This window comes from Syngnathus acus, chromosome 3 (assembly GCF_901709675.1).
Source record: "Syngnathus acus chromosome 3, fSynAcu1.2, whole genome shotgun sequence".
Taxonomy (NCBI): domain Eukaryota; kingdom Metazoa; phylum Chordata; class Actinopteri; order Syngnathiformes; family Syngnathidae; genus Syngnathus; species Syngnathus acus.
In genome coordinates this window covers 16,255,490-16,283,334 of record NC_051089.1, presented here as the reverse complement: position 1 = coordinate 16,283,334, position 27,845 = coordinate 16,255,490, and the positions used below count along the sequence as shown (strand labels likewise).

The window sequence follows — 27,845 nt, the reverse complement described above, 5'->3', positions numbered from 1 at the left end:
ATGGGTCTCCCACTGTAATAATACCAGCCCACATTTTGTCCAGTGTGCAAACACAAACTCTCCCACTATCCTCGTACATTCTTCAACCTTGGACACAGCTTTGGAAAAAGATCCCAAAAATGCAGCAGCTGATATGAGGTTCAACGTCTTCCTTCAAAAGCACTTTATGAAAAGACAGAACATCAAGGATTGGTCGACCGTTTCTTTTGACATCACATCTGACTGCATTTCTCTAAACAGGATACCAACCTCACATAAACGGAAAACAAATATCAAAGACTATAGGAAAAAAAATTACTAAGAAATTATTGGTCAAATTCACATCAATTCTAAATGTAACGGGTTATTATCATCATAGAAATAGTTCACAACCATATGGAAGTTTGAATAAAATCGTTCCTATGCTACAGCAAATATATTTGAAAGACACTGAAAGGACACTGTGGCCTCTATTTTAATATTCTCTATTTCACGATATCAATCGGAGGCACAAAGTTCAAACACCGGAACTATGAGAAAACTGATCACAATAGTCATTTTCTACCATCACAATGTTTCAATCTGATCAGCTATACTGCAAAAATAACTTTAAACTGAGATACTGGGGAGGGCAGCAAATAGTATTGGCCTTAAGGTGCAAGAAAAGTGTGGTACTTACTGGATATATAAACCATTTGAAGGAAATTCTTTGCAGAATTGGCCTTTTTACCTTTTCTATTGTTTAAAAATTAGTGTCATGACAGTGACAGCCACTGTCTCTGAAATGATGTCATGAGGACATGTAGTAATTGTTGTGACAGACAAAACAAGCTTAATGGTTAATGTAAAGTAAAAAAAAAAAAAAAAAACGATATGAATTTATTTGAGTTTCTGTAAAGTTACCACAAAAGGGACAAAAACACATTATTAGACTTGAGATAGTTATTCAAACAGTATGGAGGCCAGGTGTATGACAGCATTCCTAAAACTCGATCTTGCAGGCGGGGAAAGATTCATCCTGCATAACAACGGTGCTGCTTGAGGCCAGGACCATGATGTTGAGCTCCTGCTGACGCTCATGTTTCTGCTGGTACCACTCACGAGTCACTTCTGTGTCATGAGTCGGGATCAACGTCACCTGAACACAAAACATCTGGATATATCACATCTGATGCGGGAAATTTATTATTCAAAAACTTCCAAATTTCTCATTATATTTCTTATTATTTTATTATTCAGTTGTTAATTTTTAGACCACCATCCTCATGAGGGTCGCAGGTGTGCTGGAGCCTATCCCACTGGACTTCAGGCGGTAACCCTGAACCGGTTGCCAGCCAACCACGGGGCCCACATAGACAGACACACTCACACCTACGGACAATTTGGAGTGTTTAATCGGCCTACCATGCATGTTTTTGAAATGTGGGAGGAAACCAGAATACCCAGAGGAAAACATGCAAACCTGCCACCCCTGATCTGTGATGTGCCACCCTATTATCTTATTAATTTCTTAGCTATTTTAATTTCAAATTTCTTATTCTTGAACTTTGTTTCACACAGCAACACATGAGAGACCTCAGACATAATAATAAATAAAAAAGGACCCATGATGGATATGAACAAAGTCTGATTTGAGGATGCCTTCCCATGGGCTGTGGGAGGGGTCCGTGTCTCGACCAGGGATCGGGAACCTTTTTGGCGGACAGAGCCATAAATGCCCATTTTTTAAAAATAATTTCCCGTGAGAGCCATACCATTTAAAAAAAAAAAACAATAGGTCAAATACAATTAAATGCATGTATTTGAATTAAGATTAGTATTCTTTTTAATAACGTTTTTAACATCGCCATAGGTTCCCGACCCCTGGTCTACACGTTGCGACTAGATATATTCTGGCTCGTTTTATGGGTTCTCTAAGGTGGATGAGATCTGCCTTGGGGTGGGGAGATGGGTCCTAAGCCCTATCCACCAAACGACAGTTCAAAAAACCCAACCTTTTAGGACTCCTTTACGTCCAGTGGGAGGCGGAAGACACTTAACGTAAAGTCAAATCTCTCACACACCGTTTCCCACTGACATATGCAAATCACAACAGCAACCACACAACTCGCACAGTGAAGTTTTTGTTTAACATCACAAGGCAAAAAGATACTTGCCCAGAAATCTCATAAGACAGAAAATAAAAATTACTCTGTCTGCTTTCCCCTCTCTACCTTTCACCTCCCTTCCTTACAGCGTCTCGATGAATATTTAAATGGAAGCTTTTACATTGATAAAACACCTTTTATCAAATCGGAATTTTTTTTGCAAACGCAATTAATTGTTCATCCTTATTTATAACTTTAAAATGTGTTAAGCAGCAATATAAGTTTCAATAAACGCAAAACAATTGAGCGCTTTAAATTCACCTGAAGATTTGACCCCCATTGGGCTTTGCCATCCAGCAGCGCATCGAGAACTGCTCGGCTCGGTTCACCACTCGCAGCATCATTCCCGCTCACCACATAGTATGCAGAGCGTACACGTTTGAAGAATTCTTGATCTACGTTCTTAGCGCTGCAGTGGTTGGGAATATAGGCCATGTCAACATAAATGGGAGCCGTCGAACCAGCCTTTTGAGAGCCTGGTAGGTCACAAGAAAGGAAAAGATGAAACACTTTCTGAAAAGCTTGTATTTTTCTAGAGCATGTACTATAATAATTCTCTTACCCAAAGTCAGCGCTTTGCCAGGGTTGTAGCTTGACCTGGAGAGATCATCATCTTTTGAGCCTTGTCCATCCGACAAGCGAGACATACGTGAGCTCTTGTCAGCTTCCTTCTTTTTCAGTGACGCAGCGCGAGGAGATGATGTCTGTTTGCCAGGCAAGGGGGACCGCTTGCGTCTGGCTGGTGATGCTGATTTCATTTTCCCGGATGCTTTCTTCAGGCCTTTAGTTTTAGGGTCTTTTTTAACATTACCCAAAGAGTCAGGATCCACCATGCAGACATCAGGGCGAGGAGGGTGGGGGCAAGGGTCTTTTTGAGGTGTAGGAACCGGATCGTTACTCTTCCAGGAGGCAGGATGACGACTGCTTTCACCTGCGGCAGATATTTTGTCGATAGGCATGTAGTCTGCATCCTCGTCGGAATCATTGTTGCCTTCTCCGGTGACTGACGGGTACTCCTCTGTTCCCGGAGGCACTTCAGAGTCTGACTGAGAAGCGAGAGACTCGCTTATTGAAGTCGGTGGCGTGTCCTCTGTCGCCAGACCCAACCGTGCTGACGTGCCGTCGGCTTGATGGAAAGAGCTGCTGCTGTGATGGTGGGGCTGCTTATGAGCCCTTCTCTTAACTGACATGTCATGTTCATCTCCCTCCTGCGACTGGTCACTTTGCTCTTCCTGATCGTCATCATCTTCATCACTACATAGCTGCTGCATGCATGGGTTGATAAAGGAAGGTGAAAGGTCAGTTTTACGCTGCTTGTACTCGCAGGATGAATATCCGGGAGAGGTGTGGCTTGCATATGGAGCGGCTGCTCCTTTGGGTGCTTTACCAGCAATATCCTGATCACTGTCATCATCATCGTCATCATCATCATCCTGCCCTTGTTGACTGCACTCATCGTAGAAGGGAGAGTGAAATGGCTGATTAGTCGATGAGAGAGAAAGTGGGCGTGCTGGGTGCTCTGGCTCCATTTCACACTCCTCTTCAAACTCATCGTCATGACGATAATGGGGAGGAGAGTCACCAGGCATCCTCCCTATCTGAGGCTTGGACATTTCCCATTCATAGGAGCTCCTGTAGCCTCCAGCACCCTCTCTGGCCTCCACCCTGGCTGTGCCTGCAGCTGCAGTGCCAGCAAGATTGGTTGAACTTGCACTGACTTGTGCGGTCTCGTTGGTTGGTTCCGGCTTGCTGGCTTGATGTGGTGACAACACGTAGGACCCGAGAACATCGGGGAATGCACTGCTTTTCTTTTCACTTTCAGTGAAAGAAACGGGCTTGTCAGAAAATGTCAAGTTACCCATGAGTCCACTGGAGGGGGATATTCGAGTCATTTCCTGCATATAATCTCCCTTGTCCTCTTCTTCGCTGCTGTCAGTTTCCTCAAAGTAATGTTTTCCTTCAGCGTCCGGTCGTGGTGAAGAAGTGACACCGAACAGAGCAGCCCTGGCTGCCTCTTTTGAGAGTGTTGTTTCTTGAGAGTGCAAAGTTAGTGAGTCCCCAAAGCCTTTTGCAGAGTCCAAAATTGACACCTGAGACCACTCAGGCTTATAGAAGCAGTCTGATTGAGGGTGTTTATCCAAACGACTGCCCAAAGATGCGTGTTCCTGTTTGTCTTCAGCAGAAGCAGTGGATGAATGTAGAGGGAAGGATTTGACTCCCTCAAATGGGTCACGGGGTGAAAAGTGGGCCAAGTTAGAGGTAGATTCTGCTGTGGTTGTAACAGTGTTCTGTTTCTCAGACACTTCAAGATAATCATCTTTGGTGCCAGTTAAATTGGAAAAGGGAGCGTCTCTAACTGGGGAATGTTCTTCTTTAAAGGAGGAGTACTCAAACAGTGGCTCAGCTGAGGCAGGTGTCTCCAGCTCTTCTCCAAGCTGACGACTTGTCGAGAAGGAGCCTGAAGTAGATGAGGAGTAGCTATAGGCAGAGGAAGAGGAGTACCCAGGGGCAGCAGTGGTCGTGTACTGAAAGCTTGTGTCTGGCGATTTCTTGCTTAGGTGATCTGGCGACCGAGGTTTGTCAAAATCAAGATCATCGTCATCATCATTCTGGTAAAGATTTCTCTTTGATAACGTCAAGGTAATATCTTCTTTACTTTTGTCTGTGGTCTGATTTGGTAAAAGGGATTCCTTAAGATCACTTCCCTCAAGGTGTAACTCTGAGGAGTAGCCAGAGAAACATGCTGAACCCTCTTTTGAATTTCCACCCAAGAATATGCAGTCTGCCTTCTTTTCATCTGCTTCTACTTTTGCGAGTGAGCCAGGGAGGTTTTCTTTCACAGCTGGTTTCTCTTGACTTTTAAAGCCATATCCAGCCATGGAAACCATGAATTCAGGCTTGTTGGAGCTAAAGATTTCACTCACAGGACTTTCTATTTCCTTCTCAGACTTTTCTTTGGTACTTTTTTCCATATCAGAATCAAGAGCACTATTATCATCCTCATCTTCTTCATCTTCCTCCTCATCATCTTCATCGTCAACCTCATCATCATCATAATCTTCCTCATCCCTGGCTGTCAGTTTCTGCATATCAATCTCCAAACATGCACCTTTGTTGTTATCATCATGACCAGCAGCTTTGTCGGCATTGATGGCTGTCATGGAGGAATACGTTGATGGTTGAGAGAGGTGGCCTTGCACTGGAAAAGACAACGGCTCTTTCTCTGATGAAAGGAAAGTAGAAGATGCTGGAGACTTATCTACCACTGAAGGAAAATGACTTCCCGCAATTGTTTCTGTAGCCTCTTTGACCACTGACTGGATAGCTGCCGTGCTTTTAGAGTCATACCATGATGGAGTGGAAGGTTCTTTTCTAAATTCATCCTTCTCTGTGACTTTTTCTGTTGCTGTTACTGTGTCTGGTGGCAAACCCATTTTATCCCTTGAAATGTCTTTCTCAGTCTTATCTAAGGACTCCTGACGAAAGGAATCGGACTCCACAGAACTCTGTTTGCTATCATAAATGTCACCGTAAGAGAATGTTTTGCCATGCACATAAGGTGTGTCTTGCCTTATATAGATGGCTTTCTCTTTGGTCTCCTTCTCTGGAAAATCACAGGTACCAAATTTAACACTTTTCTCTGGCTCTTTCAAAGACACATCTGTTATTTCAGAGGTTTCTTGACACTTTTGTGAAATGTTTGGATTTGCTGGAGAGAACCTTGATTCTAATCCACTTGGGAAATGATTTATTTCATCCTCATCCAAGTTCATAATTTGAGATTTAGGTTTGTCATCTGCACTTGGAGCCTTTTCGAAGGTTTCAATGTCTGTCTTTGTCTCATTTGTCAAGTCATCATCCAGGAAGCATCCTTCTTTTGCCTCCATAAGTTTGGCCTTAACAGCTGGCTGAAGATCTTTTTTTGTGAAATAGGCATCTTCCTCTATACTGTCCTCTTCAGATTCTTCTGAAGTCTCTGATGTTGTTTTGTCATCTGGCAGTCCAATGAAGGATGTATTATCAGAAATGGTGACTGACCTCTCTACTTTGTCAAATTTCAGTGCGGTCACCGCTTCATTTTTATCTTCAGTCTTTAAGGACTTTTCTTCTGCCGGAGAGTAGCTACTGCTTGTCGGCACTGACTGTGTGGGTGAAGCGAGTTTCATAGTGCTGTCATCTGGACTCGGACATCTGTCGTCACTGTCTTGCCTTCCGTGGGACACACCGGTGACAAGAGGTAAAGTTGGCGATACGGGTTGTATTCCAGTGATGGTCACGATTCCATCTGTACTAAATGGAGATATTTGTTTGTTGACAATCTGCATGGGAGACTGTTGTTTGGGAGGAGAAATAGCTGGAGAGGGTGGTTTCTCTTTCTCTCTAAGCAGCAAGGATGCAGCGTGTTCATAACCCTCTTGGAGTTTACCGAGTGGGATGTCAACATTGGGAGTTTGATCCTCATCCTCGTCTTCCTCATCCTCATCTTCATCATGAACAGCATTGGCCTTGGCATCGCTTTCCATTTCATGGATGTTGGGTTGGTATTCGTCAGAGGAAGGAGACTTAAAACATTTGTCGTCTTCCAGAGAGGAGGTGGGCGAAATGGTGCCTGCAGAATGGAGATAGTCCTTTCCTTGGTTGCCTTCTGTATGTGACGGTGCATTGTTAGTATCAAGAAGGAGGACGTTCCTTCCAACTTCCTCAATCTGAGGGGCTGTAACAGATGCAATGGATTGGTCTTCAGCGACAGATGTAGCAAATGAAGACATCTTGTCATATTCTGTTATGGATGTGGCAGATGATATGTGTTCTTCTTCTGCAAGAGGAGCTGTAATAACAGCAGGGTAAGATGGAATCTCAGACTCCTGACCTCCCATGAGGGCTTTGGGTCTGACATCTACAACGTTGGAAACAGCAGAGCTTTTCATTTCTTTCAAACCGTGGATGGAGTCAAAGGTTTTCAGGGCATCGGGAACCGAGACGTCATAAGATCCAACACTATATCGTAACTGTGGCATTCTCTCTTCTGTATCATCATGGATCTCCTCATCAGAGATGGTCTGTTCGGTCTCCGAGTAACCAGGGATGGTTTCATCTTGGATAAAAGAGAAGAGCTCTGAGGCTGATGCTCCGAATCCTTGTCCAGACGGTGCTGCTGTGGATGAGGTCAGTTGTGTGGTTTGTCTGTTTTCCAATTCTTTTCCAAACTTCTCTTTTTTAATCTCCTGTGTTTTATACTTGACAACTGCATCATCTTCTGTTCCCTCAAGCTCAGCTTTTTCAATTACATTATCATCCTCCTCTGAGCTATCACTTTTCTTTGACATGTCTTTTGAGTCATCCTTTGCAGAATATCTGCCATAATCATCATCAAATGTCTCGTCTTCATAATTCTTGTCAATGCCGCTGTTTGAATCTTTCCTTTGAGGAGATTTTGTCTGTTCTGATGTTTTCTTGTCTGTATTGTATTCATCTGGTTTCTCAGGGAACATTGATGAAATGGTCTCTGTATTTGTACAAAAGGATGTCATTTTGTCTTCAGGAGGAAATGACTTGGAAACTTTTGTATCTTTGTGAAGGGAGACCTCAGATATCAGGTTAGCCTCATTCTTGGGTTTGGATAGCTCTTCTCTTTTCAGAGCCTCAAAGTCCTCAGTAAGGTCCTCCGGGGATGACACAATGGACCTATCTGCAAGTGCTGCTGCTGCGACCTCTTCATGAAGGTTCTCTGGAATTTGGTTTTTACCATTCACATGCTCCTTACCAGTTGCATTTTTTTCTTTCTTGGTTTTAGTCTGAGTCTTGACCTTATGTAAAGTTTTTCTCACTTCAGGGGTGAGTGGCTTTAGGTCAGGTTTCATAATTTTTCTCAATTCTGGCTTATTGATGTCCTTTTTGAGGTCCTTCTTTTCCTTCTTCTCCTCTTTTCTTATATTTTCATCCTTTTTTACTTTGTCCTTTTTAATTTCCTTTTTCTCCTTGTCTTTCTTTTCATCCATTCGAGACACTTTGTTAATTTTGCCACTTTTGTCAGCTATCTTCTTCTCTGACTTTCCTGTCACAGGGGCAACCTCACTATTTTTCAGTTGTTTGGTAGCCTTCAGACTTTGACTTTTTATCTTTTTATCATCTTTCTTTTCCACTTTATTTTCTTTGGTAGTTTCACTACGGGACTCTTCATCCTGCCCGACATCTTTCTTGGTTATTTTTGAGTTTGGTTTTGGTGAAGCTTTGAGACTCTCTTTGCTTTCAGTTCTTGATTTCATTTTCGTTTGTTTGATAATGGGCAGCGGTGCACCAGAAGAAAGGTCTTTTTGAGTAGCTATTGGGTATCTCAGAAAGTCAAGGTGTTTTAATTTCTCAAGGCCCTCAAATATTTTATTCTGTGGTGCATTTCCAGGAAAGAGCACCCTGACTATCTTTTCTGTAGGACGGTGAGGAACCCAAACAATGAGGGCAGTAACTGATGTCAAATAGGGAACAGATATTTCACCTTCTTTTCCATTGGACATCAGAATACCAGTCTTGGCTTTGCTGTTCCCAGACCATTTTTGCATAAGAAACTGCATCTCTTTGCTCTCTTTGACAGGGTTGAGCACATACATGTCTAACTTTCCCACTCCAAGTTTATGAAAGAGCGTGATGGGTTCAATAGTGTTAGTCACCGCCCTGTGAAGCGGTTCAGGTGTGATACCGAGTTTATTGAGGTACTGCAGTGTGAGAGATGCTTCCTCAATGCTTCGTTTCACTTTTAGACTGGATTCTGGCATCCGAAGCTTCTCAGGGACATTCAAAAACACAATGCCAAGCTCAGGGGATATTAGGTTCTTCATCGACTCGGCACTGCTGCTTGAACCAGATCCTTGGTTGCCCTCCTCCTCCTGTTCTGCAATCTTTCTTTGGAACAAGCCATTAATGCCAGGAAGGTTGTCTGCCCCGATATGGGTGAGCAGAACAGAGTCAATCCTATCAAGGTGCCGAACCAGCTTCCAGAAGCAAGACTTCCTGTCAGAGCCACCATCCACCAAGATGTTAAACCCATTGACAGCAAACAAAGCAGAGTCTCCTCTTCCTCCAGGAAAGATGTAGCAGCAAGGTTTGGAAAGTTTCAGAAATCCTCCAGAAGTTGGTGGCTCTAGAAGTTCAAAGGGTGACGGCACATCTACTGTCTCTGAGACGTACTCTGTAAACGCTGTTACCCCTTCCATACTGGGAAGGTGAGGCTCAGGGTTCAAACGATATTCCAGAATATTTTGAAACTCCGGGCTTTGGCCCAGGGAGCTCCAGCCCCCGTCTCCTTGATAGGAAACAGTAAGCCTTGATGGCTGCTTGGGGGAAACCTTGGAAAGGACTGTTTGCACCTAGAAACATGTGCATAGAAGCAAAAGAAAAACGGTCTAAAAAACTAATCACGATAAAGTCAAGAAATATATAAATATATATATTCCACTTACTTGTGTGCTGGAGATGATATCAGAGAAGTGTTGCCAGGTAAAGGCCCCACCTTGCAGAAGGATGTCACCTCCCTGGTCAGAGCTCTGCCCACTTAGTATCAGCAATTTATTTCCAGCCAAGTCAATGAGCAGAGAATGGACCTAGGGAGAGTGCACAAGCATTTCACAAGAACCTGTCTAAATTTAAACCGCAAACATGACAAATGAAGAAAACGGGGTCCCACAACCCAAAATAGTCACACTTAAAAGCCAGAGAGACAAGACATGAAATTCAGCCAACCCCATTTTGAACGCCGCTGCCCACAGTTTGACAAGATTCACTCGCACAAGTCATGCTTGTCCTACAGCAACTTCACTGACTTCACGACACCAAACTGCCCATTACACCCCGCATTTCATAAAAGAACCTCTTTCCTCATATTCAAAGCCATCTTCTTCGACGTTAACATCGTCTCACATTGGTCACACTTATCTGTTTGACTTGTTCTACCTCCTGTCCGTCCGATCACCATGGGTTCAAAAGCCTTCAGTTGCTAAGCTTGCCACTTTCAAAATGCACTGCCACGTTCAGCTTTAATTTTTACAAGAGGAACTTTGGACAATTTTGAGATGACGTAGGACTTGGTGACCATGGAATGCCTGAAGGCCAACCCTGTAGGACTTGTATGACAAAGTCTTGGTGGTCCAAAGCCTTGATTACTAAAAAGGCTGAAGACCAGATCCACTGCAGAGGTAGCTGGCACTTTCAGTTGAATTACACCACAGCCACCGCAAATACTGCAGGAGAACTAGTCGTGATTCTGCTGCAAAATTTGACCCCTTTTATTATTGGGAATGTAAGAGTTAGCTAATACGTTTTGATATTTTAGTCTATTGATATTGCCTTCCACCTTGCAAATGTTTTGCACATCCCCAGAACATAATCTTTCCACTCCACCACCAAACTGAACTGTTTTCTGGGTGAATCTTGGATCCATACAGGCTCCAGTATATAAAAATATACAACAATGGGATAAAGGTTTAAGACTGTAACCCGTGTACTCATCCTTGTCTTGCACAGGTATGGCTCACCTCTGAAGAAACAGACTCTTCTGATGGGTTAACCAACACCACTGTCTCAAGGATGTCACTCTGATATTGGAGAATCCTCTGACCTAAAGAGAACACACAAAAAAAAAACATGCTGTAGAAGAGAAGTCTCTAATGTTGTGATCTGATTAGTTGAAATTATTTTTAAAAAAGACTCTCAACAACCTAAATACATTACTTTCCTGACAGTTTTAAAATGCCCGCAAGTGAAATCCACAAAGTTGGGGTTGTTTTTTATATTATTATTATTTACATATTTACTTATCCATTTATCCATCTATCATCCAACCAACCACTCACAGAATTACCTATTTATTTATTGATTTATGGGGGATTGACTAAATACTTGTTAAATTTAATAAATTGAACCCTAAAATGCCAAATGAAAGCTGAATAGTGAGCTGCAGGGTGTGAGAGGAGCCTGCTCTACCACCCCAACAGAGGACAAATACAACGGAACATTAACCAATATCGACATTAAAGTTTTGTATTTTTATCTTAAAATAGTTCATGTTACTTTAACTAGAATCATGTAGTGTATTTCAGCCAAAGGTACAATCCTTTGTATGAACGCAATTTGAAAACCTCGTTGTTGTTATTGTTGTGTAAAACTAAATTTGGTGGCCATGACTCATGCTCATGACTCTTGCTGCTCCTTTTTCTTCTTTGGCATCATCATCATTGTCATTTATGCCGTCAACTTTTTAAAAGAAGAAAGAACAACGGAGAAGAAACCCTGACAGCAAGTGTACTCATCGCGACTTACGCTTTGAACAAGAATATAAAAAGGAAGAAAAAACGTGCAATAGGGTTGTACCTTTGACGGGTTACAGTTGAGGCAAGCTGTTTTAAGACAATCTTTAAACGTTATTTGGCAATGTTTTATCGTCCTTGTCCTGTGGTCGGCTTCCCTCCCCGTGAATGCATGTTTTCGGTCATGCTCATACATATTTTTCAAATTCAAGCTTTCAACAAACATGCACTAACATGCATGTCAAAAGAATGGCCAGGACACGTAGACAGAATTAGTACACACTCATCTATACCATTTATCAATGAAAATAAAAAGTTTATTTGGGTGTGAGTACTCCTTTAAGTATCGAGAGTACAGTAATCCCTCGTTTATCGCGGATAATTGGTTCCAAAAACCACCCGCGATAAGTAAAATCAGCGAAGTACAGTCACCAACAAGAAGTACTGGGCAGGCTAACGAGTTAGTGGAAAGATGCTAATTCGCGATCGTGCTAACACGCGAAAACGGACTTCTAAAGGAATGTAAACGAACATTTGGAGCAATATTACATTGTCCTAAAGGTTAGACACATGTTTCCTCAATTTAGACGTTTTATTTTGATTTTTAAATGTTTTTTTTAATTTGGAAAAATAATCGGCAATGTAGTGAAGCCACGATAAACGAAACGCGAAGTAGCGAGGGATCACTGTATGTACTTTTGCCACCTTTGACAGCAATTATGTATATTATCATGGACAAACAATTAATTACTGAATCGTACATTGACAACGATAAATTGAAAATATCCAAAGAATGATCTGGGACAGGCTCCAAATCCAAAACCTTTCTCACCATAGTATGGCTGAGAAAACACAACCAAAATTGAAATATGGGATAGGTTAGAAATATTGTTGTATTGTTGTTCTTTAGCATATGTACTGAGTACTATATGGGCCACCACCCAGCCTTCCCCAACTCCTCTTATTTCTCCCCGGTGTAATTATAAGCCTATTAAAAATATTCTCTACACACACAGTCACACACGCACACAAAACTTAAGCAATCACAGGGTTTCCAAGCCTCACTGGCTGTTGCCATGGGGACACTGATGTGGCTGTCTCTGTAAGCTGAGTTACACTGACCCAGTCTTAGCTGAGGCAGACGCATTGCAGCATTTCTGCAAGAGGGAGGGATAGCTTATGCTGCATGACAGTGGGAACGCACCATCACATATTACGTATAGTAACTGAGCACATGAAAGCAGTCACTCACTTCTATAGTGTGAAAGACTGATGTTTATTTCAACTAAAATGAATGACACTTCATTATTTACGTTTGATTTGATGAAACCTTCATTAAAATGGTCGGAAAGAGACAATGAGCCGCCATTGTTTAGCATAATCTTTGACGACTGAACAAACTGGTTCTCTGTGATGCACTAAAAATCTGTTTGCGCAGCTGCTAACCGAATTGAGAAGGTGATAGTTTTTTGTTTTAACCAACATGAAAAACCACAGGCACGAGTGAACAATAACATCGACCCAAATATATGTGGATATATGTCAAACATTGTCTTTAATCCAATCATTATATTATGTACATTAAGTGAAGCTAGAACAGAGCTATCAGCTAAAGTTGGCACATAATCTGACAAAATCTGTCAAAACGGAGGCCAATACAAATTTCAATAACACTGCAATATTTGTGATTGTTATTAAAAGGCACCAAAAGGTCCAGTTCAGTCAGTTCACCACACCCTGACCCATTTTAGAATGAAAATACATTTTCCACTTTAAAATAGAACAGCAGCAAGCCACATTGAAAATATTAATCAGAGTGAGGCATGCAATGTTTCACCATGTGGCTGATGGCCACAGTGAGGAGACACTTTTATTCAAGAGTAAACTAAGGAATGAAAGAAAGTGGGCCATCGCAGCAATGTGGAGACTTTGGGGAACATTGTTGGAGTGGTAAAGTAAGGAAGACGTACAGGCTAAAGTTGGCTTGTGTTGATTTTATATCTTTCCAGCTATGGATTGTCAAACATTACAATGGCATGGGTAACAATTGTGCTCAACTAATGAGCAACCAAAATGCAGAATGTCCTTGTTTTTATATTTCTGATTTTAAATTCATTACAGCACTTTGTATACGGCTATGGATGTTTTTAAAGTGCTCTACAAATAGAGTTGAGTGATCTGAGAATATACAACATGTTTGATCACACAATGCTGAACATGCTGACATTCAATGTATTGATGTCTAATATATTTCATGAATCTGTGTCACATAGCCTTTCTGATCAGCCGGAAGAGAGTGCACGTGAAGAAGGTACCATGCATTCAGAACATAATGGTAGGACCAAATCTTTTTTAATTTTAAAAAAGTGCATGTATCGCGACAAGTCCATTGATGAACGTGTTACCGTGCGTTGCCACTGTTGCAATCATACGGCACCAAACACTACACGTCCTAGACGACGGCTAAATTCCGACGCCATTCTTGCAGCAACATGTCCGATAGGTCACTTATGTCACTAACCTTATCCCAGCTGACTAAAGGCAGTAGGCGGGGGACACCCTGAACTGATTGCCAGTCAATTGCAGGGCACACAAACAATTTGGAGTGCTCAATCGGCCTACCATGCACCAACCCGCCCCCCACACTGTGAGGCAGACGTGCTAACCAGTGTTCCACCGTGCCACCCAACTTGATTCAATTCAGGTCAAAATTGAAATACAGGATAATCTATTATTTATCTGGGCTCAAATTTTTATATCCGCTCCAGTGGGAATCGGTGCCTCACCACTTATGAACCTCACCGCATGTCACTAATAAAAAGATTTAATTATTGATCTAATAATTTTAGTTTTTATTAGTATATTTGATTTAGTGCCCTATAAGATGTCCCAAAAAAATAAGAAGAAAAGGTGGAGGAATTGGCAAAATTACTATGACATCACTGTTGTGGCAAAGCTCAGTTATACCTGCCAAATGTCATCAATGTGTTGCATTTCTGAGAAGTCTATTAAATGCCTCACCGCCCTTCCGTTCAAATTTGCAACAAAAAAATCTCCTGTATAGCTTCTTCTTTGCTAAAATGTTTTTATACTGATGTAATAAAGATAAATGCAGGGAACAAAAGTGCGGTTTAATCACTGGCTCAAAACACACTTATTAGCACTGATGGAATAAAAAGGTACAATGATTACAAATATTATTTGGTGTAAGACTGAATTAATGGTATATTTCCTCTTCAATGGTGGGACAAATTGACCATCACTTTAGTCAACTGCAATAAAATATTCTTTATTGCTTATCTCACCATAATTCACTGGACTTGATAGGCAGACGATGTGAATCAAACGAATGATTCTGTTTATTGCTGCTAGTGGTGATGTTAGTTATAAAACCGGTATTTAATTTTAATTTTTTCGCCATAAAGACAATTTGTAAATTCAAAAGTAAATTGAGTACAAAACTATCTTTTCTGCACCGTCAAAACGTTTCTGACGCTCACCTTGCTCAGAAATATTATTATGTTATTGTTATACAGCTACATAGTGTTAATAATTAATTTCTGAATTTTTCAAATTTGTAACCATACATTCCATGCTGCATGGCAGGTGCAGCTGCAATATTGTTTTTATTGTGTAAGGTGTGTCGATAGGCGTCTCCAAGTGATTATATCATCCCTGCACAGAGACGCAGATTTGCCTCTCTCAGATCTGCGAGCTTGCACTCGTCTAATAAACTACTATCACCGGGCCTAATCTATTTCTGCGCAAATGGAGTCTAATATATTTATGAACGACGATAGTGTCTTATTATTACAAATAATTCTGCCATACAGATTGTTACATAAATATGTTCTAGTTGGAGTGAATCTCTCAAATGAAATTGAGCGGAAAAAGCACTTTCCTCGAGCTGAAAGCTGTAAGAGAAATGTCTAACCGTGTGGGGGTGTTTAAAGGAATCAATCGAAAAGCTAAAGAAGCCTACACATTTGTGCTTCTGGAGCATGATGCAAAGTGGTTTGCAGCCTCCATCATCTGAGCTGGCAGCAGCACATCTACGGCCTACATAAAGCCAACTACAGCTTCATTTGCTGTCACCTGAACCTGAAGATGAAGTTTCCTTTTGCCTACTGATTGCCGCTGTTAGCATGTGTATTTATTTTTGGTCATTATATGTTTTCAACATGGTATGCCCAGCTGAACATCTTATGCCAATAATGAGTGAGAAGAGGCCATAGTCAACCATGTTATGTTTGGGCATCCGCTACGGCACTGTACTTTGGATGCCCCGCAGTGAGCTAGCAATCAGCCCCTTTGTTTTATGCCAAACCATCTGGGATGGACTCCAGATGCCCTACAGCGCTGAGGGGAACAGTCAAGACCTTTCAGCAGTTAACCAGCAAGCCACATTCTACTTGACATAATAGCATTGGATCAAAACTCAAACTATTTGTTCAAAATTTTCAATGACATTTTTTAGCTGCCAATGGCATCAGCAGAGACAACTTTGATAAGCTGCTGAAAAAAAATTGTTTTTCACTGTATATTAATTGCACATGTGCCTTAAACTAATTTAAAAATATATATATTGCCAACGAAAGTGTTTGTGTTACAACAAAATATTGATTATGTTGGCTACATAAAGTTTTCAACTTTTTCAAAAATTTGATTACCGTATTTTTCGCACCATAAGGCGCACTGGATTATAAGGCGCACCCTCATTGAATTTTTTATTTTAGAAATTATTTCATATATAGGGCGCACCGGATTAAAAGGCGCATAAAATAGAAGCTATACTGCAACAAACTGAGGTTGACTAGGGTTGCGGTATGCATCCACTAGCCAATAACCAATGAGCCCTCTGTAAACAATCGCGTTTCTCAAACAATCTCCTATAAAATGATCAGAACTGACTAAAGTTCGATCTAACACTGGTACTGCTTACCTATGTTTCCCTTCCATATCGATCCGTAAATTTACTCGAAACATTAACAGAGCAGCCTATTTTGACATAAAATAGCCTTGTGCGTATAGCAGCTATTATTATAGCATTAGCCACCCGCAAACTCCCATGAGCCTCAGCTCGCAGACCCCCATGAGCCTCAGCAAAGTGTAAACAATCGCGTTTCTCAAACGATCTCCTATAAAATGATCGGAACTGACTAAAGTTTGATCTAACACATTGGTACTGCTTACCTATGTTTCCCTTCCATATCAATCCGTAAATTTACTCAAAACATTAACGGAGCAGCCTATTTTAAAATGAAATAGCCTCGCGGGTACAACAGCTATTCGGTGACGCCCCCTGACCACAGTTGCCGTAATGTTGGGAAGCGATGCGACCTTGTAATTTACTAGTCGTACTAAAACGCACTGAAATATTTTTGCAGACCACTGTGTACAACCAGTATGGATCAACAAATTCATCAATTGATCCATATATAAGGCATTATAAGGCGCACTGTGTTTTTTTGAGTAAAATGTAAGTTTTTAAGTGCGCCTAATAGTGCGGAAAATACGGTACTGTAAAATGCTATGACTTTTTTCCATCACCTTTCATTTTTGTGGCTTTAACAAAGAAGAAACTGATTCATGTTTTTTTCCGGTTGCTAGGAGCGTCACATTCTCGTCTCGTGTTAGCTTTTCTTTAACTCACCAACCTTATAAACCGCTGCGCTCAACAGACCAAATTTTATGCAATGTGTGATGTTTCTTCTTTATTGGTAGATTTTGAAATCCCAGATTCCTAATTGGTTTTCCATGAGCCAACACACAAACTAAACTGAATACATTAAGGATAGCATTGCACACATGCACGACTGTAACTCAAGGTGATTTATGAATCTGAGATGAAAGCAGAAGCATGGTTGTTGTGATTTGTACTTGCTGCTTTCACTGACCAGGATATGAACACTGAAGATGCAATTTGGAGAACATTGAGGCTCACAACTGCAGCTTTTATTCCATCATATAGTAACATTGTTCTATCTACACCAGTGATTTCCAAGCTTTGTGCCCGGGCACATTAGTATGCTGTGAGAGCTCTTAAAGTGTGCTGTGGAAATGATCAAATTTCGCTTAACTGGTCCAAAGATAATCACTTCCTAACTATTCATGTATTTTTGCTAATCTATGGATGCCAGTGACTTACCGAGTCAGTCAGAAGAAAATGAATTACCTAATTGCTGGAAGAAAGTATTTAATTGACAGTGTCCACTTTTTGTGACATTTTTTGTCTGGTGCTGTGCCGTGAGATTTTTCAACCTTAAAATGTGTGACTTTCATCAATAAATGTTGGGAGTCACAAATCTAGACTATTACTATCACTATTGGTAGTAAGTCAAGACAGTCAAATGCACTATTTGACATCACACATCAAAATAACAATATAAACGCTAAAGGGTTATATAGTAACTGCAGTCGTTTTTATATTCTTGCTGTGACGTCGTCATTGATTTAGGACATAAGGGGAATCAATAAGTGGAATCATCAGGCAAGCAAACAAACGGTTAACAATTACTGGGAATGGGTTCTTTTTCAGAACTGGTTGTAATTCCCATCCCATTTGTTCATTAAATTTGCTTTTTCTTGTCATTTTAAAACTAGATTCTTGTAACAATATTTTTTACTTTTTTCACTTTTTTCCTTTCATTGTGACTATACTCGTGAACATCTGATGTTTTACATCAACACTTTCCATTTTGTCGCAGTACCTTGAAAGAAAGCTATTAAAAAAAAATGTTGATGCTAATGTTAGTACTAATTGTTATGCGTATGCAGTACCTGTGTTGTTATTTTATCTGTCCATTCATGCGGCAGTATTGCTATTATTCTAAAAGTGGTGAGAAGCTGAGATTGTTACATCAGAACTGATGACTAAACTGGCATTTCAGTGAGTTTTCCTCATGAACAATTAGTTATTTCACAGTCTTTGTTTATACCATTAATATCCCTCCACTAAAAATCAGTTAACAAACCATCTCTCCAGTGACATCATTTCTAATGTTTTCATAATTACCAGCATACTCTCTCAATGACGTCATACATCCCATGGTCATAATATTCATCGATTGTTTCACTCAATGAAATTTTACTCGTATCATGTTCCAATTGTGGTTCTAAAACCATGTGACTCAAAAACAATGTGACACAGGAAAATGTAGCCCTATCCCACTCACTCGAATGTTTCTGGATTAAAACATCAGGAGTTCAGATTTCTATTTTGGGGACTTTTTGTCAAGCCTGTTGCATAATTCCAGGGTCATTTGGAGAGTGAGATTTAAGCCACATCGCAACACAGATTTGACCCTGATGACTAATGTTGTGGCTTGCCCAATTCAGAGACTCATCAGTCTCACGACCTCAGATGTTGCATTTAGGTCAGAAGATGTTGCTTTAACTATAAATTAGGTCACCCAAATTTAGTGAACCGAAACGACAGTAGCAAGAAGCGCATAGTGACACATAATCTGGGCCCATGGCTGTGTTTACACTCCAGGTACAATGTATAATCTGGTACAACACCTGAATTAATTTAATCACAATATTAAATATCACATTATTTTAAAATACAGTAATCCGTTGTCAAGGCAGCGTCTGTCTTTCCAAAGCATATGTAGCAACAGTTATTGAAATGGCCGTGTGCTTGTTTCTGCAGCCTGTGAAATGGCCGGCAATGTCATCATCCATGATATTACTTACTTAATCACACCACGGCTCCTTAAGCGAACCCCTGACAGTGCAGTAAGATTCCTCCAGAAATCTGCATACATCGATCGTGACCGACGTGCTGTTTAAAATCGGACTATTCTACCGACAGCTGCGTCGAATCATTCGCCTGTTTCGGCATAAGAACACGAAAGAAAGGGTCCAGACGTCCAAGGTTAACAGCGTCAAACCAAGAAACGGTGAGGGTGCTTACCGTCCTGGGTTTGTGGATGGAGAAGAGGGAGGGGCGGTGATGCTGCTGGGCTACGGAGGAGAGATGAGGAAGGAAGGAGGGCAGGATCGGCCAGCTTGGCTCAAAGCCTGCTCATGCTACATTCAGGAACCGCTCGGAAAACCTAGACCGTCCCCGGATCCCGATTGTGAGTGAGGTTATTCGTTTTCAGCCAAACAGTCAATTTGGATTTGGAGGCAGTCCAAGATACTCAAAATAAATACCTCTCAAATTATGAATAGATGGATAAATAGGTGTTTCAGAGAATAGAGGAAGTGAGAATTGGTAACTCACTTCATTTCAATCTTTAATTCGTTCCGTGACCAAGCTCGTAAATTAATTTACTCATTCCATTTCCCTGTCATTAAACTGTTAAAGTTCCCCCCATAACACAATTTTAAATATTATTCTCGACACATAAAAATGTAAATAATTCACACATACACACATTACGCATTTAGTTAAACGTAAGCATCTTCTCCATGCGGTATGTGAAAAGCGCTTCACCAAAATTGTTGCCTTGTAACAAGGAAAATAATAAAATAAATATGAAAATGATACAAACTCATTAGTCAAGGGTATTTGTTTTTGTAGGTGCAGATCTCATGCCTAAAAGGCATCCACTTATCTCCATGACTCTGAAGATTAATAGCATGTAGTATGTGGGGGAATCTGTGCAAATGTGGTACCCACACAAACCAGTTCTTGGGATTGTTTTATTGTTTAAGCTCACCCTTAAACACTATTACGACTGTCCCATAAAAGACTCTTGTCATGTCACACAATTTCAGCATTTTCATTTAAGAGCTAAGTATTGAGGTTTAAACTCTTGATAGCCAGACTAGTAATAGGCAATACAATTGGGTGGTAGATGAGAGACCAAAATAGCTGCGCGTACATTTCCACATTTTTCATCAGTATGAGTCTTGTGTGATGCATGCGGATCGTCTGTTCTGGAAAAAGGAACTTTTCAAACAGTTGCTGGTGGAAGAGGGACAGAAATAATACCAGCTAAACAGACTCAAGCTTAAAGGAACTGTATCATGCTATTTTAAGCCTTTCACATCTAATTATAGGCATACATATGATTATATATTACCTTTGTCACAATGGCGATCTAGTTCCTTATGAAATCAGAGTTATTTGGGTGGCTATACAGTGATCCCTCGCTACTTCGCGTTTCGTTTATCGCGGCTTCACTACATCGCGGATTTTTTTTTCCAAATTAAAAAAACATTTAAAAGTCAAAATAAAACTTCTAAATTGAGGAAACGTGTCTAACCTTTAGGACAATGTAGTATTGCTCCAAATGTTCGTTTACATTCCTTTAGAAGTCCGTTTTCGCGTGTCAACACGATCGCGAATTAGCATTTTCCACTAACTCGTTAGCCTGCCCAGTACTTCTTGTTGGTGACCGTACTTCGCGGATTTCACTTATCGCAGGTGGTTTTTGGAATCAATTATCCGCAATAAACGAGGGATTACTGAATTTCTAACGCTGACGTAACGCCTGGCTTACTAAAACCCCACTTCCGCTGTACAGTACTCATACACGTTTGCCGGGTCGACTTTCCAAAGTAGGACATCTCAAAATTATTTGATAAAAGCTAATTTAATAAACCCAAAAACAATGATTTTTACTTGAAGACATTGCAAAACTGGAAAACTGGGCATGTGTTTAGTTTGCAGGGACGGTACGAGGGTGGACCGTCCCCGGTGGAAGAAAGCCATATTGAGAATCCAGTCCAACCCAGCGGCGCCTGGAAAGCGGACTTTAAACTGATGATGATGATGATGATGATGGTACGAGGGTGGCTCCTCACATTACACAGTGGGGACCCGGTCGTTTTCTTTCTACAAATAGTTGTCCTTCCAATTCATATTCTGTTATCCAACCCCTTTATTGTATGCTTGCTGATGCGTAAATTCGGATGCAGGATCATTCCACACACAGTAAATCTAAAAACCTAGAATTTAGTTCATGCCACAGTACACTTGGTGTACGTATTGTATGTGTTGATGTGCAATCAGGTTCAGATCAAATGGAATGGGGGCAGGTAAACTTTCCTAATGGACAGCAGTGCCCACTCAAAACTGACTGATCAATAGGAGCTGCTGAATTATTAATCGGCAGACATTCTCTTGGCTCCGGTCAGTCAGCATACGTCTAGGACATTTTTACAAAATGCCATTCAAATATTAACAGGGTAAGACGCATGAAACGACACAACTTTGACATATTTTCCTTGCATGTTATCATATCACTGTTTCTCATCACTGATGGCTGATTTTCAGCTCACTACCTTTGCATGTTGTATACTAGACACCCAGACTTGCAGCAATCAATAGAAACACCGATTCCTGTAAGTCATGCATGCAGTGGGGAACAGAAACCCATAACCAAACATTTTGTTGGCTCAGCATCATTACACAAATACCCAAGAGAGAAAAACACAATCGAAAATTTACTTTGCAGCAGGTATACTCGGATAGACTAATATTGTTGTTTTCACACCCAAGAACTACACAAGCTGATCTATTATTGCCCACTCTTGCATTTGCTTCCTTCAAAATATTTTCCTGTCAGTGTACAGTACAGGTGTCAAACTCAAGGCCCGGGGGCCAGATACGGCCCGCCACATCGTTTTATGTGGCCCGTGAAGACAAATTGTGCATCAAATTCGTGGGTCATTACTAGAATTGCAAATTGTCGTCACTTTTAATCATATATTTTTTTTAAATATCTGACCAGTTTTTACTCGTCTGATTTGAAAACGAGTTATTTGCCAGTTTGTTTTGTAGCTTTTAGCCTATATAATATGAGGTGCTCATACATTTATTTGGGTTGACAGTCATAATGGCCCTCCGAAAGAAGGTATGACTACAATGCGGCCCGCGAAAAAAAATTGTTTGACACCCCTGGCGTACTGCAGCTGTCATCTGTACATCTACTAAGAGTTAATACATGTTCACCGATTTACATAGACAGTAATATATTTAGGAAACAGAGAGGCACTAAAAATGCAAGTTCTTAATGGCCAAATACAGTTAAGAGATTCAATTTTGTGTGTAAAAGGTTTGATGTATCTCCAAGTAGCAAATGAATGAGGGACTTTCACCAATTACTCCACTTGATTTGATTTGTTTAATTGGTCAAGTACACAATCCACAGTCATTACAATTCCATTTTACGTTATGTTATACATGAATTGTCAAAAAGGGAGACGGGTCGAATTCTGCTTATCGAGTCCCATCCCGATTTCAACCAAGGATTTCACTGCCAGACACACGATCTACATATCTACAGTGCTATCTAAAATATCACCATAACAAAAAAAAAGGAAGAAACAAAGGAAACAGAAATTTGACACAGGATAACATATGATTTGAATACAGCAATGACAAGTTAACTGGAAGTTTGATAGCAGTTTGATTTGAATGCAGCAATGACAAATGAACTGACAAAATAACACATTTTGACAGTTTCATTTGAATGCAACAGTAACAAGTTAATGAATTTTGAGAGGTTTGGAGTCACAATCTTGCAGGCACCCCATACGGCGCTTGCAGCGACCGATTACAGCTAATCGTCTCCCACGCTGGCCTCCTGTCGCTTGTCCATATTATTTTTGTGTAGAGACATCTCGTGAAGGAGCAACTTAGAGTTGACTGGTTGGTTCACTTTGTTTTGTCACCTGCGTAGTAGAGATATGCTCTTTGCTAGTTTGTTTTGGAGGTATTTAAAATATGGTTTCCATCCCAAGAGGTTGTCAATAATGATGCCCATTTATGTAGTGGTGAAAGTCTGGCTTAATATCTTCATTTGGATAGTTTGTTGTTGGATGATTATTTATTTCCAATTGAATTTTCTCATATCTCGCAGCCAAGTCTGTTAGTTCTTGCAATTTGACTTGATAACGTTTCTGTTGTAATTGGGTAGAATGTAGTTAGGCTTGATATACCTCAATTAGCGTATTTCTCCAGTTCATCCATCGCTTTGATTAGAACTGGTTTGGTATTTTCTGGGGATGATCCATTCGGCTTTATGTAGATTTTGCAATTTGTCATCCAAGTGCTTTGTATTTTTCCTTATGTTCTCCATGCAATGGTTGCGTTTTGCTTGTTGAGATTTCCGTTAATGTCAACATTTGATCCTGTTTCAGTAGAGCAAATTTGTGCTTAATATTTTGTGCTTAATCTCAGTAATACCACACGATTTTCATTCACCCTACGTCCAGTTGCCCTTCTCTTGGACAGGAGTCGTCAGAAATCCACACTTGCCTTGTCCACCGATATGTTTTTTGTTGTAAGGAAATCCACCACTTGCTGTTCCACGGATTGATTTTCATCCTAATCTCCACCACCTGTCCAAATCTCAGCAATACGGCGTAGTTTCGTGGCGAGATCTTGAGCCCAGAGATGACCACATCATTCATTTTATACTGTTGGTCGATATCTTCTACTCTGTTTGTGAGAATTCTTATCAGCTGATCTTTCTTGGCATTCTCAGCTTTGAGAAGTGCGATTTCTTCCATCTTGGTTTCTAAGCCAATCGACCGAGTCTCCATTCCCATAATATGCTTCTTAATGTCTCTCCTCTCTTCTTGAAGTGTTTCCAAAGTTCTCAGCTGTTTTTTGATGTCTTCCAAGGTATTGTCCTCATCACTCCAAAAAAATTCGTTCTTCTGCTCCTCCCATGTACAAGTAAAGCTATTTTGTGTGAAGTACGTAATTTGTATTCTGAATGTCTGCGTGTTTGTATATACCGTTATCTCTCAGTTCGCAGCTGTAACCTTGCGAGGGGAGCAAAAAAGCGTCCTACTCCCACAGGGAGCTTGAACTTTGCCACATGATGTCCACTATGGTGCTGATGTTGAGTATGAGTCAGAGGCCAAGGCAGGATCTACAGTACTTATACATCGACGTCATAGAAATCAGCCTCTTGAGTTTGTGTTTTTGCACCCCATTATATCTGTTTCAAAACCTTTTTGATACAATAATCGAGATTGGACTCATCATTTTCAATCACTCAAAGGAAGAAAAACAAGTTAATTTGAGATATGTTATCATATAATTTTTTTTCACCAGCTATCTGTCTATAAATGATGCTATTTGTATCTTGCAGATGCTAGCTGCATTCAAGGAAGTGATTTCAGTCACCTTTTTCCTCCTCCTCCTCCTCTCCTGACAGGAAATGTAATCTCCCATGTGAGATTGCCTCATCAGTCGAGACACTCTTGTCTGAGCAGTGGAGATGGAGCTGACTGGGACAGTAATGGAGTAATGCAGTGATGGATGCCTGATTACCTGTGTGTCTTGATTACCGCATGTCTCGGTTTTATTATGTCGCAGCATGAGTGTGATATGGAGAGTGTTTGGGCATTTGTAGTTTGCTGAAATAGACCACCTAAGATGAAAACAGACTCCTATTTTAACTATTAGACATTGTCTACACACGCGCACATGCACGAGCACGCACGCACGAATAAGGTCTTTCAACATTTTATGCGCCATGTTCAAACTCAAAAAGAAATTTCTTCCTTAAGAGGTGGTTTGCAAAACCTAATACAAAAAGATTAGACTCACTCCATTTGATCTTACTTTGAATTTCACTTCTAATGGATGATGCCTTCACAGTCCGTCTGTGTTTTTTTTCTCACACGTCTTCAGTTTGAAAGAGTTTGCAAAATTTGGATTCCAAAACAATTCAAAAACAAGATCGAGAGTATTCTTGTGGACTTTTCTTTGTCTGCCATGATGACAGCATACAAGCTAGGTAGGTTATTTGTATTCAAGTCACAGATGAGTAGGAGCGATAGAGGCAGGCAGATTCCTTAAATAAAAAGAAAGCAGGAATATACAGTTGCCCCCTCTGGGTATTACTAACATCAGAGCCCTACTGGAGCAAACTGCTTTTCAATACAAGGGTGAATGAGATTTCCACATCCAAAAGATCAATTTTTCAATGTGACCTTTGCAAATGACTTACATATGTTCACTGGAAGCTGAGCAGTTGAACTTTGAATAAATGCATCTTCTGTAAGCCCAATAGAGTTTCAGTCAGGCTGACAATTTGACATGCAACAAGACAAAGACAACTCTTTCTTCACATTTTCCACAAATTCATTATATTTTCCTTTTAAAGAAGTGATTTATCATTTTAAATGATTGTAATTATTATAATAACTATGTTTTCAATTACATTTATAATTCTCCATGTTTATGTTCTCTTCCTACTCGCACTTGCCACCATTGGTTAAATCATTGTTCCTGCAATCATGTTTTAAATTTAAAAATAAACAGGAATCGTAACCCATGGAAACACAATACGTACAGTGAAAATGAGGCATACTTGTGTAAACAGCAAACCAGCAATAAGGTGCATCTTTGGACATATTCACTGTCTTACTGCATGGCCTAATTCTGTCTCCTCGCAATGATGTCACTGATTCCAGATCCTTAATTAGTTAAGTGTGAGAATCTAAGAAATACTGGTTGCTACATTCCCAGCACTTTGTTCATAGTACATGCATGGACCAGCAGCAGAAAACTACTATACAGACAGAGAACAATTACCGTATTTTCCGGACTATAAGTCGCTCTGGAGTACAAGTTGCACCAGCCATAAAACGCATAATAAAGAAGAAAAAAAACATATAAGTCGCACCGGAGTACAAGTCGCATTTTCGGGGGGACTTTATTTGACAAAATACATACATTAACACACAGACATGAATAGGCAACAACAGCCAAAACGATACGGTATGCCAACAGTACATAAATAAACGAGGAACTGAGAACGTGCCTGACATAACATATTAACGGTTATTAATATAACTATAACATAAATAACACGTTTATCGAACCATCCGTGTCGCTCTAAATCATTAAATCCATCAAAATCTTCGTCCTCCATGTCACTTATAAACAATGCCGCTGCTGACTCCAGAAGTACATGTGGCACTGAGGTCAGATTCATTGTCAGTGGCGGCTCCAATTATTCCACAGGCCTAGTGCGCCCTCATGCAGTTTAAAGTGAAAATAACATGTGAAGTGATCAACAATACAATAGTAAGTAAGTAATGTGTTAATGATCAAGTAATAATGTGTTAATAATTTCACATAAAAGTCGCTCCTGAGTATAAGTCGCACCCAAACTATGAAAAAAAAACCTGCGACTAATAGTCCGGAAAATACGGTATAATAATAAGGTAAATCCAAACTCAACAACAATAAACCAACCTTTGACCTCTGAAGAAAATCGTGCTGTGTGTTTGCTCTCAAACAGCTGTAGCTCCTTGTTCAGGTCGCAGATACTCAAATCAACATTCCAGGAAAGCAAACCTGGATTAAAATAAGTGAAGCATGAATCATGTAGAACGTGCTAAATGCTCAGCATCTGACTGTGTTATTCCTGATGATTTGTGTTTACAGATTTTTGCATTCAACTCGTGTTTTCCATTTATTTGGGGGGATGGCCTAAATTTACTCGACTACTTGAGGAGGAAATTAACGATCCAATTATTTCATTTCTATCTTACATGAACTATTATTTTAAAGAAACCTGTCAATCCATCTCTGAATGATTTGAACTCTTGCTGCCTGGAGGAGTTGTTATGGTAAGAGGTGAGAGTTGTTCTTATATTTATGCTGCTAACAGTTGAAACTCAATCAGCAACACCTTTGTTGGTTGCAATCGCACATCAAGTTGCGATTATTAATTCAATACAATTTACAGGTTTCTTTACTGAATGATTGATTCATTGATTATTCTCCTGTCTCTAGTAAACATTTCCCCCATTTACTTAAAACGGTACATGGAGAAAAGATCAAATAAGAAATACAGCCTTCGTACCTTTATGGGCACTAGAAAAACATTATTCATGACAGCTCAACCTCGATTTGACGCGCTTCGATTCTACGCGGCTTTCTGTCGAACACGGTTTGGTCATGGACTCCAAGATTTTTTGTCGTATTTTAAACGGACGGACGATATTGTAGAAATTGCAGTGTGAAAAGACAAGAGGCAATTTCCCAAACTCTGGACTCTAAAGTCCACGTAAAATTGAGGTTGAGCTGCCACTCACAGCGTATTCAGCTGTGCACTGAATTATTTTATTGCGTAAATTGTATGGAAGTTTGACTTGTTTTTCACCTTATTCAATATTATTTGAACATAGTACAACAGGTCCTAATTCACATGATTTTAGCAAATTAATCCACACAGGAGTACGTCATCAGACAATCCCATTCCAGTCTTACCTTGTGTGATCTGTTTTTTGGCAGAGTCAAGGTGATCGCTGGTGGAAATCTCCCCAATCACAATCAGCATGCGATATTTGTTGTGTTGTAAAGCAGCTCCAGCATGACGTTGATCCTGGTGCTCAACTGGCTTGGCTTGCTTTACTGGACTCGCTATGACAAAAGGAATTTCCATGGTAACAGTAGCACTCGTGGACGCTCAACTCTTCTCCATCTCCATGACAA

The 27,845-nt window shown here is 40.4% G+C and overlaps 1 protein-coding gene across 3 annotated transcripts; it reads right to left on the bottom strand.

Moving 5' to 3' along the window:
* Nucleotides 1–351: 351 nt before the first annotated feature.
* On the bottom strand, nt 352–27,845 carry map1aa (microtubule-associated protein 1Aa). Of its 3 annotated transcripts, XM_037247602.1 has the most exons (8): nt 27,621–27,845; nt 26,601–26,702; nt 10,652–10,734; nt 9,581–9,721; nt 5,168–9,487; nt 2,689–3,559; nt 2,388–2,602; nt 352–1,117 (listed from the first exon to the last, which is right to left on the bottom strand). In XM_037247602.1, exons 1-8 carry the CDS (start codon nt 27,793–27,795, stop codon nt 962–964), a joined length of 6,063 nt encoding a protein of 2,020 aa, XP_037103497.1. In that variant the 5' UTR covers nt 27,796–27,845; the 3' UTR covers nt 352–961. The 3 variants fall into 3 exon arrangements, with proteins under 3 accessions (XP_037103497.1, XP_037103495.1, XP_037103496.1); XM_037247600.1 differs by having other exon boundaries at nt 2,689–9,487; XM_037247601.1 differs by lacking the exons at nt 26,601–26,702; nt 27,621–27,845 and adding an exon at nt 19,341–19,439 and having other exon boundaries at nt 2,689–9,487.